This window comes from Aureococcus anophagefferens (assembly GCF_000186865.1).
Source record: "Aureococcus anophagefferens unplaced genomic scaffold AURANscaffold_1, whole genome shotgun sequence".
In the NCBI taxonomy this organism is placed as follows: domain Eukaryota; class Pelagophyceae; order Pelagomonadales; family Pelagomonadaceae; genus Aureococcus; species Aureococcus anophagefferens.
Window position 1 is genome coordinate 1,282,831 of NW_008705561.1, and position 13,551 is coordinate 1,296,381.

The window sequence follows — 13,551 nt, forward strand, 5'->3', positions numbered from 1 at the left end:
CCCAGCGCGCCGAGCGTCGCGGGAAAGGACTCCTGCAGGAAGGGATAGGACGCCTCGTCGGCGTCGCCGAGCTCGGACAGCGTCCTCGCTTTTAGGGGTGATCGGACCGGAGACCGCGGGCTCGTCGACATGCTGCCGCTGCCGCCACGAGGCGACACAGCCTTTGCCACAGGCTGTCTCGCTTGCATGCATCGTGCGGTTCGCGGTCGACAGCATTGAAGGTCGAGGCGATGGCCCGGCCTTCCGTCGCCCTCCGGGGGCTCCTCGCGCTGGCCGCGGCCCGCGCCCTGCAGCGCGTCCCGGCTCGCGTCCGCTGCGCCCCGACGGCGCGCTTCGCCGACGTCGTCGAGGAGGCGCCGGCGCCCGAGGGCGCCGAGGAGGCGCCCGAGGTGACGGTCTTCGCGGCGCCCGTGCTGAGCTCCGAGGAGATGGCGGCGCGGGACGGCGCGGGCCCGCTGCGCGAGTTCGACTGGGACGCGCACCTGTTCCGCCTCGAGACCGACGCCCAGGCGGAGCGCGACGCCGTGGCGGAGGCGGAGCGGTCGGCGCTCGCGGGCGGCGACGAGTGGGCGCCCGGCGAGGGCGAGGTCGAGCGGCTCGCGGCGCCGCGCATCGTCGACGACGAGCCGAGCTTCCTCAAGCCGCGCTGGGACGAGGTGGACCCGGCGGAGCACGGCTACCGGGCGATGCCGCCGTCGCGCGGCGCGAGCTGGTCGCGGATCCGCATCAAGTCCGACTGGTGGCAGTTCGAGGACGGCGAGCGCCTCAAGAAGGAGGAGGGCTTCGTGCGCTTCGACCACAAGGCCTTCAACGTCACGAACGCCCTCTTCGAGCCCACGCTGGCCTTCGACTACGGCCACCTCGACCTCGACGTCGTGTCCAAGATCGCGCCGGCCATCGAGACCCTCGGCTCCATCTGCCAGCTCCTCGAGGCCCACGACGGCGTCGTCCGCATCAAATACACGGGCCTCGCCAAGAACCGCGTCGGCATCGAGGCCTACGCGACGGGGCTCGTCCGGGACCTCTACCCGGAGCTCGAGACCCTGACCTTCGACGCGCGGCACGTCTCCGACTACCAGGACGGCTCCTACGACTGGAACTAACGACGATGCATTGTACATCTCTTAGCCGAAGCCCTTTTTCCCGCCCTTCTTCTTCTGCGTAGTCGTTTTCTCCGCCGGGGGCGCCGGCCCCGCCTCGGGCGCGGCCTCGCCCGACCGCCCGTTGACGAGGAGCAGGTGGACGCCGAACTGCGTCTCGACGACCTGGAGCTCGCCGATGGGCCCCGTCATCGCCGCCTCCTCGAACTCCTTCGCCATCTCGCCGCGCCGGAAGACGAGCTCGCCCGGGCGGCCCCGGAGCATCTTCATCCGCGCGTCCGGCGTCTTCTTCGCGGAGCCGCAGGTGCTGTACTGCTGCGCGGCGCGGCCGACGGACTCGGGCGTCACGCCCTCCTCCCGGAGCGTCCGCTCGAGCTTCACGTGGTCCGCGAGCCCACGAGGACGTGTTGCACCGACGCCTCCTTCGTGGCCTCGGCGAGGCCCGACGTGACGCTGCTGGCGATGTCGTCGAAGAAGCCCATGCGCGCGCGCGTCGAGGCGCGCGGCGGCGGCGCGGCGCGTTGGAAGCTCGAAACGAGTCCGACGACGAGGCATGCGACGAGCATCATTGCGAGCGGCGGCGACGGCGCGTGCGCTGTGCTCTGCTGTGCTGCGGCGGCAAGTTTTGTGGTAGCGGAGTGTGCGGACGGACGGCGTGTGCACACGACGCTGCGGTGGTCGAGCTCGAGATGCATATGATCGAGAGCATTCAACAAAAACGAAGTTGAGGACAACTTGAACCGGAAGTGTCCATCAGTACCCCGACTTATACTCCTCCACCCCGACGCCCTCGTCGTCGTCCTTGGATTCGCCGGGGCAGGGGACGCAGGACGCGCGGTGGTCGGGCCAGGCCGCGATCTGGCACTCCGCGGAGCAGTAGGACGCCGTTCGGCAGCGGGAGCAGAGGTGGGCCGCGGGCAGCGCGCAGCCCGGCGCGGCGCAGACGGGCCCGGCGAAGGCGGGCTCGGGCGCCGCGCGCGTCGACGGCTTCTCCCGCGCGACCTTCGTCTCGTGGTTGCCGCTGAGCTTGCGCATCATGGCCACGAAGTCGTCCTCGGCCTCGCCGCCGTCGTCGTCGAAGTGCTCGGCCTGGACGGCGACGGTCGCGTAGAAGTCGTCGGTCTTGCAGAGCGCGTCGGCGCCCAGGGCCGTGCAGCCGAAGATCGAGAAGTCGGCGCCGTCCGCGGGCCGCGCGGGCACCGCGGCCTCGGGCGACCGGAGCAGGAAGTTCTCGTCCTCGAGGAGCGCGGCCTGGGCGTCGCGGATTTTGGGGTCGTTCGACGGTCGGCGCTTCGGCGCCTTCTCCGGCGTCGCGCGCGACTCGCGGTGCCGGTCCTCGAAGCCCGCGGCGGCGTCCGCGACGAGGCCCGGCGTGCCCCGGACGTCGCCGCCGCCGAAGCGCGCGCCGGCGTCGGGCCGCCAGCCCTCGAGGGGCGGCGGCGGCGCCGCCGCGAGCTCGACGGGCTCCGCGACGGCCGGCGGCGGCGGCGGCGCCATCTTCGGCGGCGACAGCTTGAGCCGCGGCTCCATGGCCCGCAGCGCGCCGCGCGCGTCCGGCGGCAGGGCGAAGGCCGCGGGCCCCGTCGACGCGCCGTCGAAGTAGGCGACGCCGGCGAGCTCGCAGTCCCAGTTCGACTCGTCGCGCGCGTCGAACGGTTCCCGCCCGAGGAGGACGGCCTTGCAGTGGCCGCCCTTCAGCGTCGGCATGAGCCAGGAGAAGACGCGCACGTCCTCGAAGACGTCGCAGGCCGCCCGCGCCGCCGCGCGGTCCAGGAGGTCGCCGCGCGCGCTCCGCGCGGCGACGCCGCCGTCGGAGAGCACGGCCTTGACGGCGACGTCGATCTCCTTGGCGTCGAAGGGGTTGCCCGCGTCGGCGTCCAAGATGACGACGTCGAAGCGCCGGCGCGCCCGCGCGGCCTCGGCGAACCAGGACGCCGCGTCGCCCGAGTCGACGGATCTGAGGCGGCCCCGGAGCTCGGCCCGCATTTTCGCGGCGTCGAGCGCGGGCAGGTGCGCCGCGACGAAGTTCGACGCGACGCCGTCGACGTCGACGACGGCGATGGACTTGATGACGGACGGCGCGTGCTTGACGAGCTCGCGCGCGACGCCCGCGCCGCAGCCGCCGACGACGAGCACGTCGAGGCCCGGCACGAGGCCGCGCCTCCGCTTGCGCGCGGCGGCGGCGCAGACGGCGACGTGGCTCAGCATCTCGTGGTAGGGCCGCTCGTCCGCCTCGCTCAGCCGCACGGCGCCGTCGACGACGAGCACGCGGCCCGCCTCCCGCGTCTCCCAGATCTCCAGGGTCTGGCCCTGGTCGTTGGTCGCCGAGGCGACGCGGGCGCCGACGCCCAGGGCAACGATGGCCTCGGGCACGGGCGCCGCCGGCTCCGCCGGCTCATCGGGCATCGCCGCCTTCGTCGAGCAGCCCCCCATAATGCGTTCTCAATGATTTCCCCAGTAGTACCTGGTCGTGGTTGAAGCCTTCAATGAAGGTAAATTTATTGAAGGGGCCAGGCGCCGGCGAAATTAACATGTGAAGACAACAACAAGGGTCGAGCGGCGCCATGGCCCTCCCGCGCCGCGTCAACGTCGTCAGCTGGAACATGTGGCTCATTCCCACCTACGGCGCCTGGAACCTCGGGCGCATCGATCGCTGCCGCGACCGCGTCGCCGGCGAGACGGCGAAGCTCCTGGCGGCGACTTCAACCACGCGCTGCCGTCGCAGACGACGGGCGGCGCCGCGGCCGAGGAGCCCAAGAACTGCAGCCGGAGCACCTACGTGCGCCCGTGGCTGCCCGCGATCGCGTCCCTGGACCTGCTGCTCCGCGATCTGGCGCTCGGCGGCCGAGCGCGCGTGGCGCGCCTGTCGCCGGACGCGCCGACGAACCTCGACGGCACCGTGGACCACGTCTTCGCGGTCACGCGGGTCGGCGCGGCCGCGACGTACGCGGCGCGGACCGCGGCGACGGTGCCGGACCCGGCCGGGGACGCGAGCGACCACCTCATGGTCGCGTGCGCGCTCGACCTCGCGTCCGGCTAGAAAAATCAAAATGTAAAACGGCGGCTTGCGTCCGGCTAGAACATCATTTGAGATGCAAAACGGCGGCTCGCGTCCGGCTAGAATAGCAAAATGTAAAACGGCTCACGTGAGCTTGGGGAGGGAGCCCGGCGGCGGCGGCGCCTTGGCCTCGAGCGTCTTGCTCTTCTTGCCCGGCGGCGCGAGGACGGGCGCGGCGGACGGCGCGGCCGCCGCGCCGTCGCCGTCGTCGAGGAGCCCGCGGAGCGCGTCGCGCACGGCCGTCACGACGATGGCGTCCTTGGGCGGGACGCGCGACTCGTCGACGAGCTTGCGGGACGTCCAGACCTTGACGGCCGCGTCGCTCGCGGCGGCCTTGTCCTTGGGCGCGCACCGCGCGAGGTGCCCCACGGCCGCGAGGCTCGACCGGTAGAAGGGGAAGGGCAGCTTGTCCAAAATGTCCTGGTCGTGGCCGTGGCGCGCGGCGAGCTCGCTGAACTTCGTCGTCCAGCGGTCGTAGCACACGGACTCGTAGTGGAGCACGACGGCGACGGACGGCGGCAGGTCGACGGTCGCCGAGCCCGCGCTCGGCGGCGCGTCGCCGCGGAAGTGGTGGGGCCCGTGGGCGCGCAGGCCCGGCGCGCTCACGCGGCCGAAGGACTTGCCGTTCGTGTAGGAGCTGTACTTGGACGTCGACGCGACGAACGTCGTGCATTCCACAAAGGGGTGCGCGCACGACCGGTCCGGCGCGAGCGCCTCGACGTTCTTCACGTGGGCGTCGCAGGCGTGCTTCGGCGCGTTCTTTAAAGCGGCCCAGAGCGCGCCGACGCCGCCCGGCGCGTGGAGCAGCTCGTCGTCGTCGACGTGCAACAACCACTCGACGCCGGACGCCCGCGCGCGCGGCACCGCGCACGCGACGTTGACGGCCTGGCGGTCCATCTGCACGAAGTAGTCGCGCTGCGTCTTGGCGACGAAGGTCGCGTCGACGAAGGCGTTCCACGGCGGCCGCAGGAGCAGCGCCGCGAGCTCGGGCGTGTCCTCGCAGAGCACGAAGAACCGCTCGACGCCGATGACGGACCGGTGGTAGACGAGCCACTGCTCGAAGTCCAGGGGCCGCTTCGTCATGACCACGATGCCCAGGCGCGGCCGGTCCCGCTCGCCGACGCCCCGCGACGCGCTCCCGGCCGGCGCCGCGAGGCTCACAGTCGCCGCCTCGCTGGGCTTCATGTAGTAGGCCTGCGCGGCCGTCGCGTGGTAGAACTTCTTGTCCTTCTTAGTCGACGACATGGCCTTCGATGCGATCCGCGAGGGTTCTCTCGTCCTCCGCGGCGCCCGCGCGAGGCGACGCCGCCGGCGCTGCAGCCCTCGATCGGCCTCGACAACGCTTTGTCCACAAAGGCGGGGTTTGCTCCGGCGACGGCGTCCGATGGCCGGGGTCGGACGTAACGAAAAAAGTAACCCGTTTTTAAGTCGTTGGCGCCGATTGTAAGTCGTAGGGTAAGTCGTCGGGCCCCGGGGTAAGTCGTTGAGCTCGCCAAAACGGACGGATGACTGGGCACTCGCCAAAACCCGCGGGCTACGAGGGACTTGACGACGCTCGCCAGCGCGTCGCTGCGCCCGAGCCAGCGCGTGGCGCACGAGTGGAGGATCTTGCCACTCTCGTCGTTGGCCTTCTGGACATCCACGGCGCCGACGCCGTCGGATTGCCCCGCCGCGCGCGCGCTCCGCGAAAGCGGCGCCCGCCCCGCGCGGCCTCGGGCCGAGGTAGGCCGCCGGGTAAGTCGTGGAGTCCGAAAGTAACCCGTCAGGTAAGTCGTTTTGGCCGAATGTAAGTCGTAAGTAACATGTTAGGTAAGCCGTTACGTCCGACCCCGCCGATGGCCGACGCGCCCCCCGTCCAAACTACCGGGGATTGGTGTGCGGCCAGGGACGCCCGGTGGCTAGACGTGCCAAAAACAAGCGCTCGCTTTGGGACGAATGGCTAGCCGTTTCGCTGGCTTGAGTACCAAACACGTACGCGCGGGCCGGGAACGGAGACCTCTGAGGCCAAGCTTCCGACGCACGGCAGCCAGGTCTGGTGGTCGGAGTGGCCTTCCATGACCCCTAGGCGTAAGCCTGACCGTCGGTGCCCCCATCGGAGGTGGTTCTGGCGTCGACCAAATTCCACCGCGCGGGCCTCGTCTCCGCGGGGCTGCCGCGGCGTACAAGTCCGTGGCCGCGGTGCGCGCCACCATCGATGGCGTTGGATACGCCCCTTGGTTTAGGGCGCGACGTGGGTGTGACGGCTGGGGAACGCCGTTTCCCTGCACTTTAATCGACCACCCCGCCGCGCACGCAGGGGTGCCGGCGGCGCCACTGGCGGAGCAAACCCCGCCTTGTCCACACGACTCGGGGGACGGCAACAGCGATTGTTGAAGGTCTCATTGAAGTTCTGATAGCCGCTAGCAAGACTAGATAGCCAGCCAGCCTACTAGAGCGCCTCGGCTCGCTTCGCCACCGGCCGACGCGCGAGTCCCGAAGCTTACGTCCCGCGCGCGCTTGCCGCGCGGTGTCTTTCGGCCGGCGCGGGGTGCGACCCCCCCCGCGGTCCCGGCGCTCAGGAGAAGGTGAAGAGGTTCTTGTCCGTCGCGGAGGCGTGGCGGAAGCGGGAGTTGGAGAAGAGGATCTTGCGCACCGACGACTTCCAGACGGGCGTCTTCCGGAGGTCGGACTCGAGTTTCCAGTTGAGCTGGTCGAAGAAGTCCTCCTCGACGATGGCGCAGATGGCCTTGAAGTCGCCCTGCTCGTCGGGGCACTTGCGCAGCGCGTGCGCGATCATGTCGCTGTACGTCGCGGCGCCGCCGCCGCGCGCGGCCGGGTCGCCGCCGGGCGCGCCGCCGGCGCCGCGGTCGTACCAGGCCTGGCCCGGCGGCGGCGCGGCGCGCGCGCCGAGGGCCGCGGACGCGGCCACGGGGCGGTAGGGGTCCGCGGCCGCGTAGGCCGCGGGCGGCGGCGGGCTCCGGCGCGGCGCGGCGCGCTGGCGCTCGCGGAGCACGTAGCGCAGGCTCACGCGGCGGTGGGGCGTGCGGCCCGCGTCGTCCTCGTCGTCCTCGAACTTGAGCACGATCTCCGACGGCGCGCCGCCGGGCCCGCGCTTGGGCGCCTTGGACACGACGGCGCGGTAGAACGACGTCGTCTCGGGGAAGATCGCGACGACGCGCTCGCCCTTGGCGAGCTCGTCGAGGCCGTCCTCGGGCAGGCCCAGGCGGCGCACGCGGGACGCCGGGAGCTCGATGATCTTCGAGTCGTCCTCGTCCTGCACCGCGTACGCGTCGGACGTCGCGTCGTATTTGACGACGGACGCGAGGATCCACGACCCGTTCTCCTCGCTCAGCGACACCTTGGCCGCGACCTGCTCGTGGACCTTGGCGACGCCGTCGACGTCGTCGCCGTAGGGCTCGCCGCCGTCGACGCCGTCCAGGTGCTCGAAGAAGCGCCCGAGGATCGCCTCCTCGTCCACGGGCATCGCCTCGAAGTGGCGCGCGACGGCGACGCTCAGCTCCGTCTCGCTCGCGTCCGCGCGCACGTTCAGCCGGTAGCGGGCCTAGAGGGACGCGGGGGTGAGCCACGGCGCGCGGCGGGGGGGGTGGGTCGGACGCACCACGTAGGTCCGCAGCGCCTCGAGGCTCAGCACGCGGAAGTCGACGCCGAGGCTCTTCGGGTACCTGCGGCGTGTCGCGGGTCATCGGTCGTGCCGGGGTGGCCGGTCCCGCCCGCCGGTGGCGCCGCGCGCCCCGGCCCGCGGCGGGCGGGTGCACGGGCTCGCCCGTTCCGAACGACGGTCCAAAAAGCGACGGCGGCAATCGCGGGGCACGGCGCCCGAGGCGCGACATCCATTGCGACGCGGGGATGCACTCTCGCTCATTGCGGGTGCCAATGTCGAGCGCCGACATGGTCCGCGCACCGCAGTCCTGTCGTCGAAAGCGCAAGGCCTTTGGCGCCGTCGATTGCGATGCGATCGGCCACTGCATGCGAGAGCTCCTCTCTCTCTCTCTCTCTCTCTTAGCGTCGAGCCGATGTAGCCTCGATGTTGACGCGCTCGGCGACGTTCCCGCGGCGGCACTTGCGGCGGCGCCCCCCCAACTTAGGACCCCTTATCCGCCGCGCCGCACATGGCCGCGCCGAAGAACTCCGCGCTCGCGTCGCCCGCGCAGCCGAAGTCGGCGCCGAAGCCGACGGGCTCGGGCGCGCCGCCGACGGACGTCTTCGGCGAGATGGGCTCGAGGTCGCCCGAGGCGATGGCGACGGCCGTCGCCGCCGCCGCCGCCGTCGTGTGGTACTCCGGGAAGTCGAGGACGTTCTCGAGGAGGTGGAGCGCGCGCATCGTCTCCTCGCCGGCCGTCGCCGCGCGGGCCGCGACGGCGTCGCGCGGCGCGGACGCCGCGGCGCCGAGCTTGGCGAGCACGCGGCCGCAGACGGCGCGCAGCGACTCCGGCGGCACGACCGTCGCCTGCTCCGCCAGGTCCTCCCACGCGGAGCCCGCGCCGACGCGGCGGTGGCCGTGGTCCTTGTGCTTCTCCACGAGCTCCCGCGAGTGCTTGATGAGCGCGTAGCGGACGAGCTGCCAGACGCCGTAGGCGCGCATGTGGGCCGGGAACGCGTCGAAGAGGCCCTCCTCTATGAAGGCCGCGAAGTCGACGCCGTGGAGCGACAGGACCTCGGTCGTCGCGCACGCGCGCACGGTGTAGAGCCGCGGCCGCGGCTTCCGGTCGCCGACCGTCAACATGCAGATGTCCTCGCCGACGGTCATCTTCGCGCTGACCATGGTGAAGGAGCACAGCGGGTTCACGGACTTCTCGCCCCAGCAGACGCAGCGCCCGTTCTGGAGCACGTACATCTCCTCGTTCGGCGTCAGATTCTGGTGGATCAGCGTGTCCCGGTCCATGAAGAACTTCGTCGAGAGCAGGTGGCTGATGCCGAGCACGAAGTTGTCGTGCTCGTAGATGAAGCGGTTGATGTCGCGCTCGAACGCGAACCCGAGCTCGTAGCTGTGGACGTCGACGCGCGAGTGCACGAGGTCGTGCTCCTCGGTTTCGTCGTCGTCGTAGCGCACGGAGAAGAGCAGGGCGTCATCGACGTGCGTGACGACGCAGGGCCGCGGCCGGCCCGGCAGGTGCTGGCGGTCCCTGGTCTCCGGGTAGACCGCGAAGCGCGTGCCCGCGTAGAGGCGGAACGTGCGGCGCACGGCCTGCTCGTAGAAGCCGATGTGGGCGACCTCGCGGCCGAGGTTCTGGTGCGCGACGATGGCCTTGAGGGTCGGCGAGAGCCGCTCGAGGATGCGCTTGTTGTGCTCGTCGCGGAACGTCTTCTCCGCGAGGCCCATGTACTCGCGGAGCTTCATCCGCAGCGCCGGCGGCGTGTCCTGCTCGTCGAGGTAGGAGTTGAGCATGTCCAGCGTCATCGTGTAGTCGTTGCCCACGGGGTCCATGTTGCCGACGACGTTGCACAGGTCGCCGATGAGGAACGCCATGACGATGCAGCCGACGAGGCCGACGATGAGGCAGAGCACCTCCTCGGCGACGTTCGTCGTGACGAAGTCGCCCTGGAGCGTGCCCAGGGCCCAGGTCAGCGCGTCGACGTAGACGGCCCAGATGCCCCGGTTCCAGAACCGGTCGAGCACGGTCATCGCGCAGTCGTTGTCGGGGTCGCGCGGGCCCCAGTCCGGGATGCCGCCGCGCTTCTTGTGGCAGTCGTCGAGCGTCATCGACGCGATCATGCGGATGGCGCAGGCCGTCCAGTGGAGCAGGAAGAGCAGGATGGCGATGTACTTGAGCACGGCCTGCTGGCCCGCGCGCATCGTGTTCCGCGCGGCGATGCGCGCCATGATGCGCGGCTGCTTGAGGACCCGGAGCATCTTCATGAGGCGCACCATCTTGATCATCTTCAGGAAGCCGCTCTTCGCGCTGACGAGCTGGTACGGCAAGATCGACAGGAGGTCCAGCAGGAACCAGGAGCGCAGGTAGTTGACCGCGATGCGCCGCCGGTCGACGACCCACGCGTTGTCCTCGAAGAACGCGGTGTTGAAGCAGAGGCAGAGGTCCGCGAGGAACATGACGTCGACCATGGCGTTGAGCACCGCCAGCACGACGTACTTGTTGTAGCCCGGCGGGCTGCCCGCCGTGAAGTTGTCCGCGTACGCGTCCGGCGCGCGCGTGAAGCTCAGCTGGAACGGCGTCACGAGCATGACGTAGAAGATCAGGACCATCAACCAGACGTCCCAGCCGAAGCGCGCGTCCGTGCGCGGGTCCTGGACGGGGAAGAGGTGCCCCCGCGACTGCTTCGGGAAGGCCGCGTGCTCCGAGTTGACCTTCTCGTCGGCCTTGGGCTTCCGCGCGCTCAGGAAGCTGCCCCGCTTGCTCTCGCGGATGGTCCCGCGCGTCGACTTCGACGCCCGGTGCATCAGCTCCTCCATGCTCTCCGTCGCGCTCGCGGCGCCGGGGCTCGGCTCCGTCTCGTGGCCGCGATTGGTGAAGCTCACGGAGTTCATCTTGGCCAGCGCCGCGCGCTCCGGGGGCGTCGGCGCGGCCGCGGGCGTCGGCGCGGCCGCGAGCTCCAGCGCCGCCTCGTCGTCGTCCTTGGCCTCGTCGGACCGCCGCTTCGGCCGCCGCTTCACCTTCCGCGGGCCTCCCTTGCGCTTCTTTTTTTCGTCCCTCGGAGCCTCCATTGCCGACCGATTGGAGCCCGGTGCTCTTGTCCGTAAGTGGATATTCAATGTTTTGTCAACGGCTAGTTCTATTAGTTCGTTTTCAAGCACAACATGCAGTTCACTCTAGAGTTGTGGCAATTATGAGCTCCGACTCGAGTGATATGCGCTCGTTGGCAGCTATCGATGCAATGATATGAGCTCTTGGTGACCGGCCATCGATGCGACGCGCCTTCGCGCTGCTCGCCGCGTCCTGCAGCCTCCGCGAATCCCGCGCCGACACGCTCATCGAGGCCGTCGTGCGCACGAGCAACATGTCGTCGCCGGCGTACTGGGAGGCGCACCACGTGCTCGCGCGCCTCAGACCGGGCGACTCCTGGTTCGGCCCGCTCACGCGCAAGTTCGCGCGCGACTACGTCGCGCTGCGGTACGCGCGCGCGTGCGCGCCGGGCGCCGCGGTCGTCCTCGGCAGCGGCTACTCGAAGTCGCCCTACTGGCTCGCGCGCACGGGCGCGTTCCGCGCCGTACTCGGCGTCGACGCGTCGGCGTCGGCCGTGCGGGCCATGCGCCGCTTCGCGGCGTCGCGCGCGCACGGCGGCGGCGGCTGGGACCGCGTTCGATTCCTCCACCGCGACGCGGCCGACCTTAAACTCGCCGCCGGCGCGGCGTCGCTCGTCGTCGACGAGGGCGTGCTGGACGTGCTCCAGGGCGTCGACGGCGGCCGGACCGCGGCGTCGCGCGCGCGCATGGCCGCGCACCTCGCCGAGGCCGCGCGCATCGTCGCGCCCGGCGGCGAGCTCGTCGTCGTCGGCTTCGCGGGGCCCGCGGGCGTCGTCAACGCGACGGCGCTGGGCGCGGCGGCCTGCTGGGCGCGCGCGGCGGCGGACGCGGAAACGCCGGCGCGCCGCGACTCGCCCTACTTCGTCCACGACCTCGACCGGCTGTACCGCCAGCGCCGCGACCCGCGCCGGGCGTGCTCGCCCTTCGGCCCCGGCGCCTATTTGCTAAGACGGTCGGGTTACGCGTCCCGGGGCCGCCGCGGCGGGCGGTGGTGCCGCGCGCGGGTCGCGTTGCCGCCGCACGTCGGCGTCGCCGGCGACGGCGCCTCGACGAGGTGGTCGAGCGCGAACGCGAAGAGCGCGGCCTTGTTCGGCCCCTTGTGGCCCGCGAGGTGCACGACGAAGTCGCCCGCGGCGTAGGCCGCGGCCGCATGCGCCGCGTCCGCGGGCCGGAGCCGCGGGCGGACGAGGTACGAGTTGAGCGCGCACTGGGGGACGACCTTGATGCGGTCGCGGACGAGCCGCGGGTCCGCCGTCGTCCGCGGCACGGCGCGGCCGTGCCGCGCCGCGGCGCGCCGCCACGTCGCCGTGTCGGCAAAGAAGTGGAGCGCGCGCTGCTCGTACTCGAAGGGCAGCGCGTGCTCGTACCACGGGTTCCGCGCCGCGAGGCCCCAGTCCGTCGCCGCGGCCCACATCTTCTTCAAAAAGTCGCGGGCCCAGGCCGAGTTCCGCACGAGGAACACGCCCGTGTTGTAGCCGCCCCAGTCCTCGGCCAGGACGAGGTCGTAGTCGCCGTCGACGAGCGACTCGAGGCAGACCTCCGGGTTCGCGAAGAGCGCGTCGCCGTCGACGTAGAGCAGCCAGTCGAAGTCGTCGAGGTGCTCCGACAGCGCGAGGAGCTTGGACCAGGGCGCGGGCCGCTCGGGCGTCGTCCGCGCCTCGAACTCGACGAGCTCGTAGCCGTGGTGCGCCGCGTAGGCCCGCTTGTTCTCGAGCGCGGCGCCGTTGAACTTCGCCGCGGCCGCGAAGCGCGCCGTCGACGCGCCCGCGGGGTCGACGAGCGTCACGACGCCGATGCGCGGCCGCCCGTGGCGCCGGCGCGCCGCGGGCGCCGGCGCGCACGCGGCCGCGTCGGGCCGCGGGCCCGGCGGCGCCCGCGCGAGCGACGCCGCGAGCCACCACCCGTAGTTCGCCGACAGCCGCCAGCACAGCGCAACGACGATCAGGGCCGCGTAGACGAGCCGGCGGCCGCACCACCAGAGGCCCCAGTAGTTGCCCCGCGGGCAGCGCGGGCAGGCCGCGCGCGCGCGCGCGCGCGCCGGCAGCGTGTGCGCCTGCAGCAGCGCCTCGTGCGTGCCGTTGACGAGCTCCTCGCAGGCCGAGGGCGGCGCCGCGCGCCGCAGCTGCATGCCGTCCATCTCCGCGCGCCGCAGCTGCATGCCGTCGATCGCGAGCGACGACGCGCAGTGCGGCGCGTTCGCGTCGACGGCCGCGGCGCTCGACGTCGTCGACGGCTCGATGTTGCACCACAGCTTGAAGGCTTATTGAACCCGAAGGCCTACCCGAGGCATGAGCCTCGAGCCCCAACTCGCTCCTCGCCGCCCCTTCTTAGATGAGCCCCGCGGGCGGGTCGGGTCGGTCGTCGACGGGCCGCGCGTTGGCGCCGAGGAAGGCCGCGTAGTCCGCGTGCGCCGGGTTCTCGTAGACGACGAGGCGCGGCTGGAGGTAGCACGCGCCGCACATCGCGGCGACGCGGTCGAAGGGCTGGCGCTGGTGGGACTCGTCGTAGTGGAGGTCGTTGAAGTAGAGGTAGGAGTGGTCGGAGCGGCAGCGGACGAAGCAGATGTAGTGCCGCGTCTGGTGGTGGTAGGAGATGAGCCCCGCGAGGCGGTAGCCCGCGTCCGCCAGGATCTTCGGCGCGTCGGCGGACTCGTCGCCGCCGGCGCCGCCGCCGTCGAGCTTGCCGCCGCAGGC

General features: G+C 71.4%; 1 protein-coding gene across 1 annotated transcript; it reads right to left on the minus strand.

Annotated features, from left to right (window-relative positions):
• Positions 1 to 1,124: 1,124 nt before the first annotated feature.
• Positions 1,125 to 5,403, minus strand: AURANDRAFT_60621 (hypothetical protein; the record flags this gene model as incomplete). The annotated part of the gene is made up of 4 exons (XM_009034445.1): positions 1,125 to 1,553; positions 1,881 to 3,512; positions 3,999 to 4,125; positions 4,247 to 5,403. The coding sequence occupies 4 exons, from the start codon at positions 5,401 to 5,403 to the stop codon at positions 1,125 to 1,127; spliced, it is 3,345 nt and encodes a 1,114-aa protein (XP_009032693.1).
• Between the last annotated feature and the right edge of the window lie 8,148 nt (positions 5,404 to 13,551).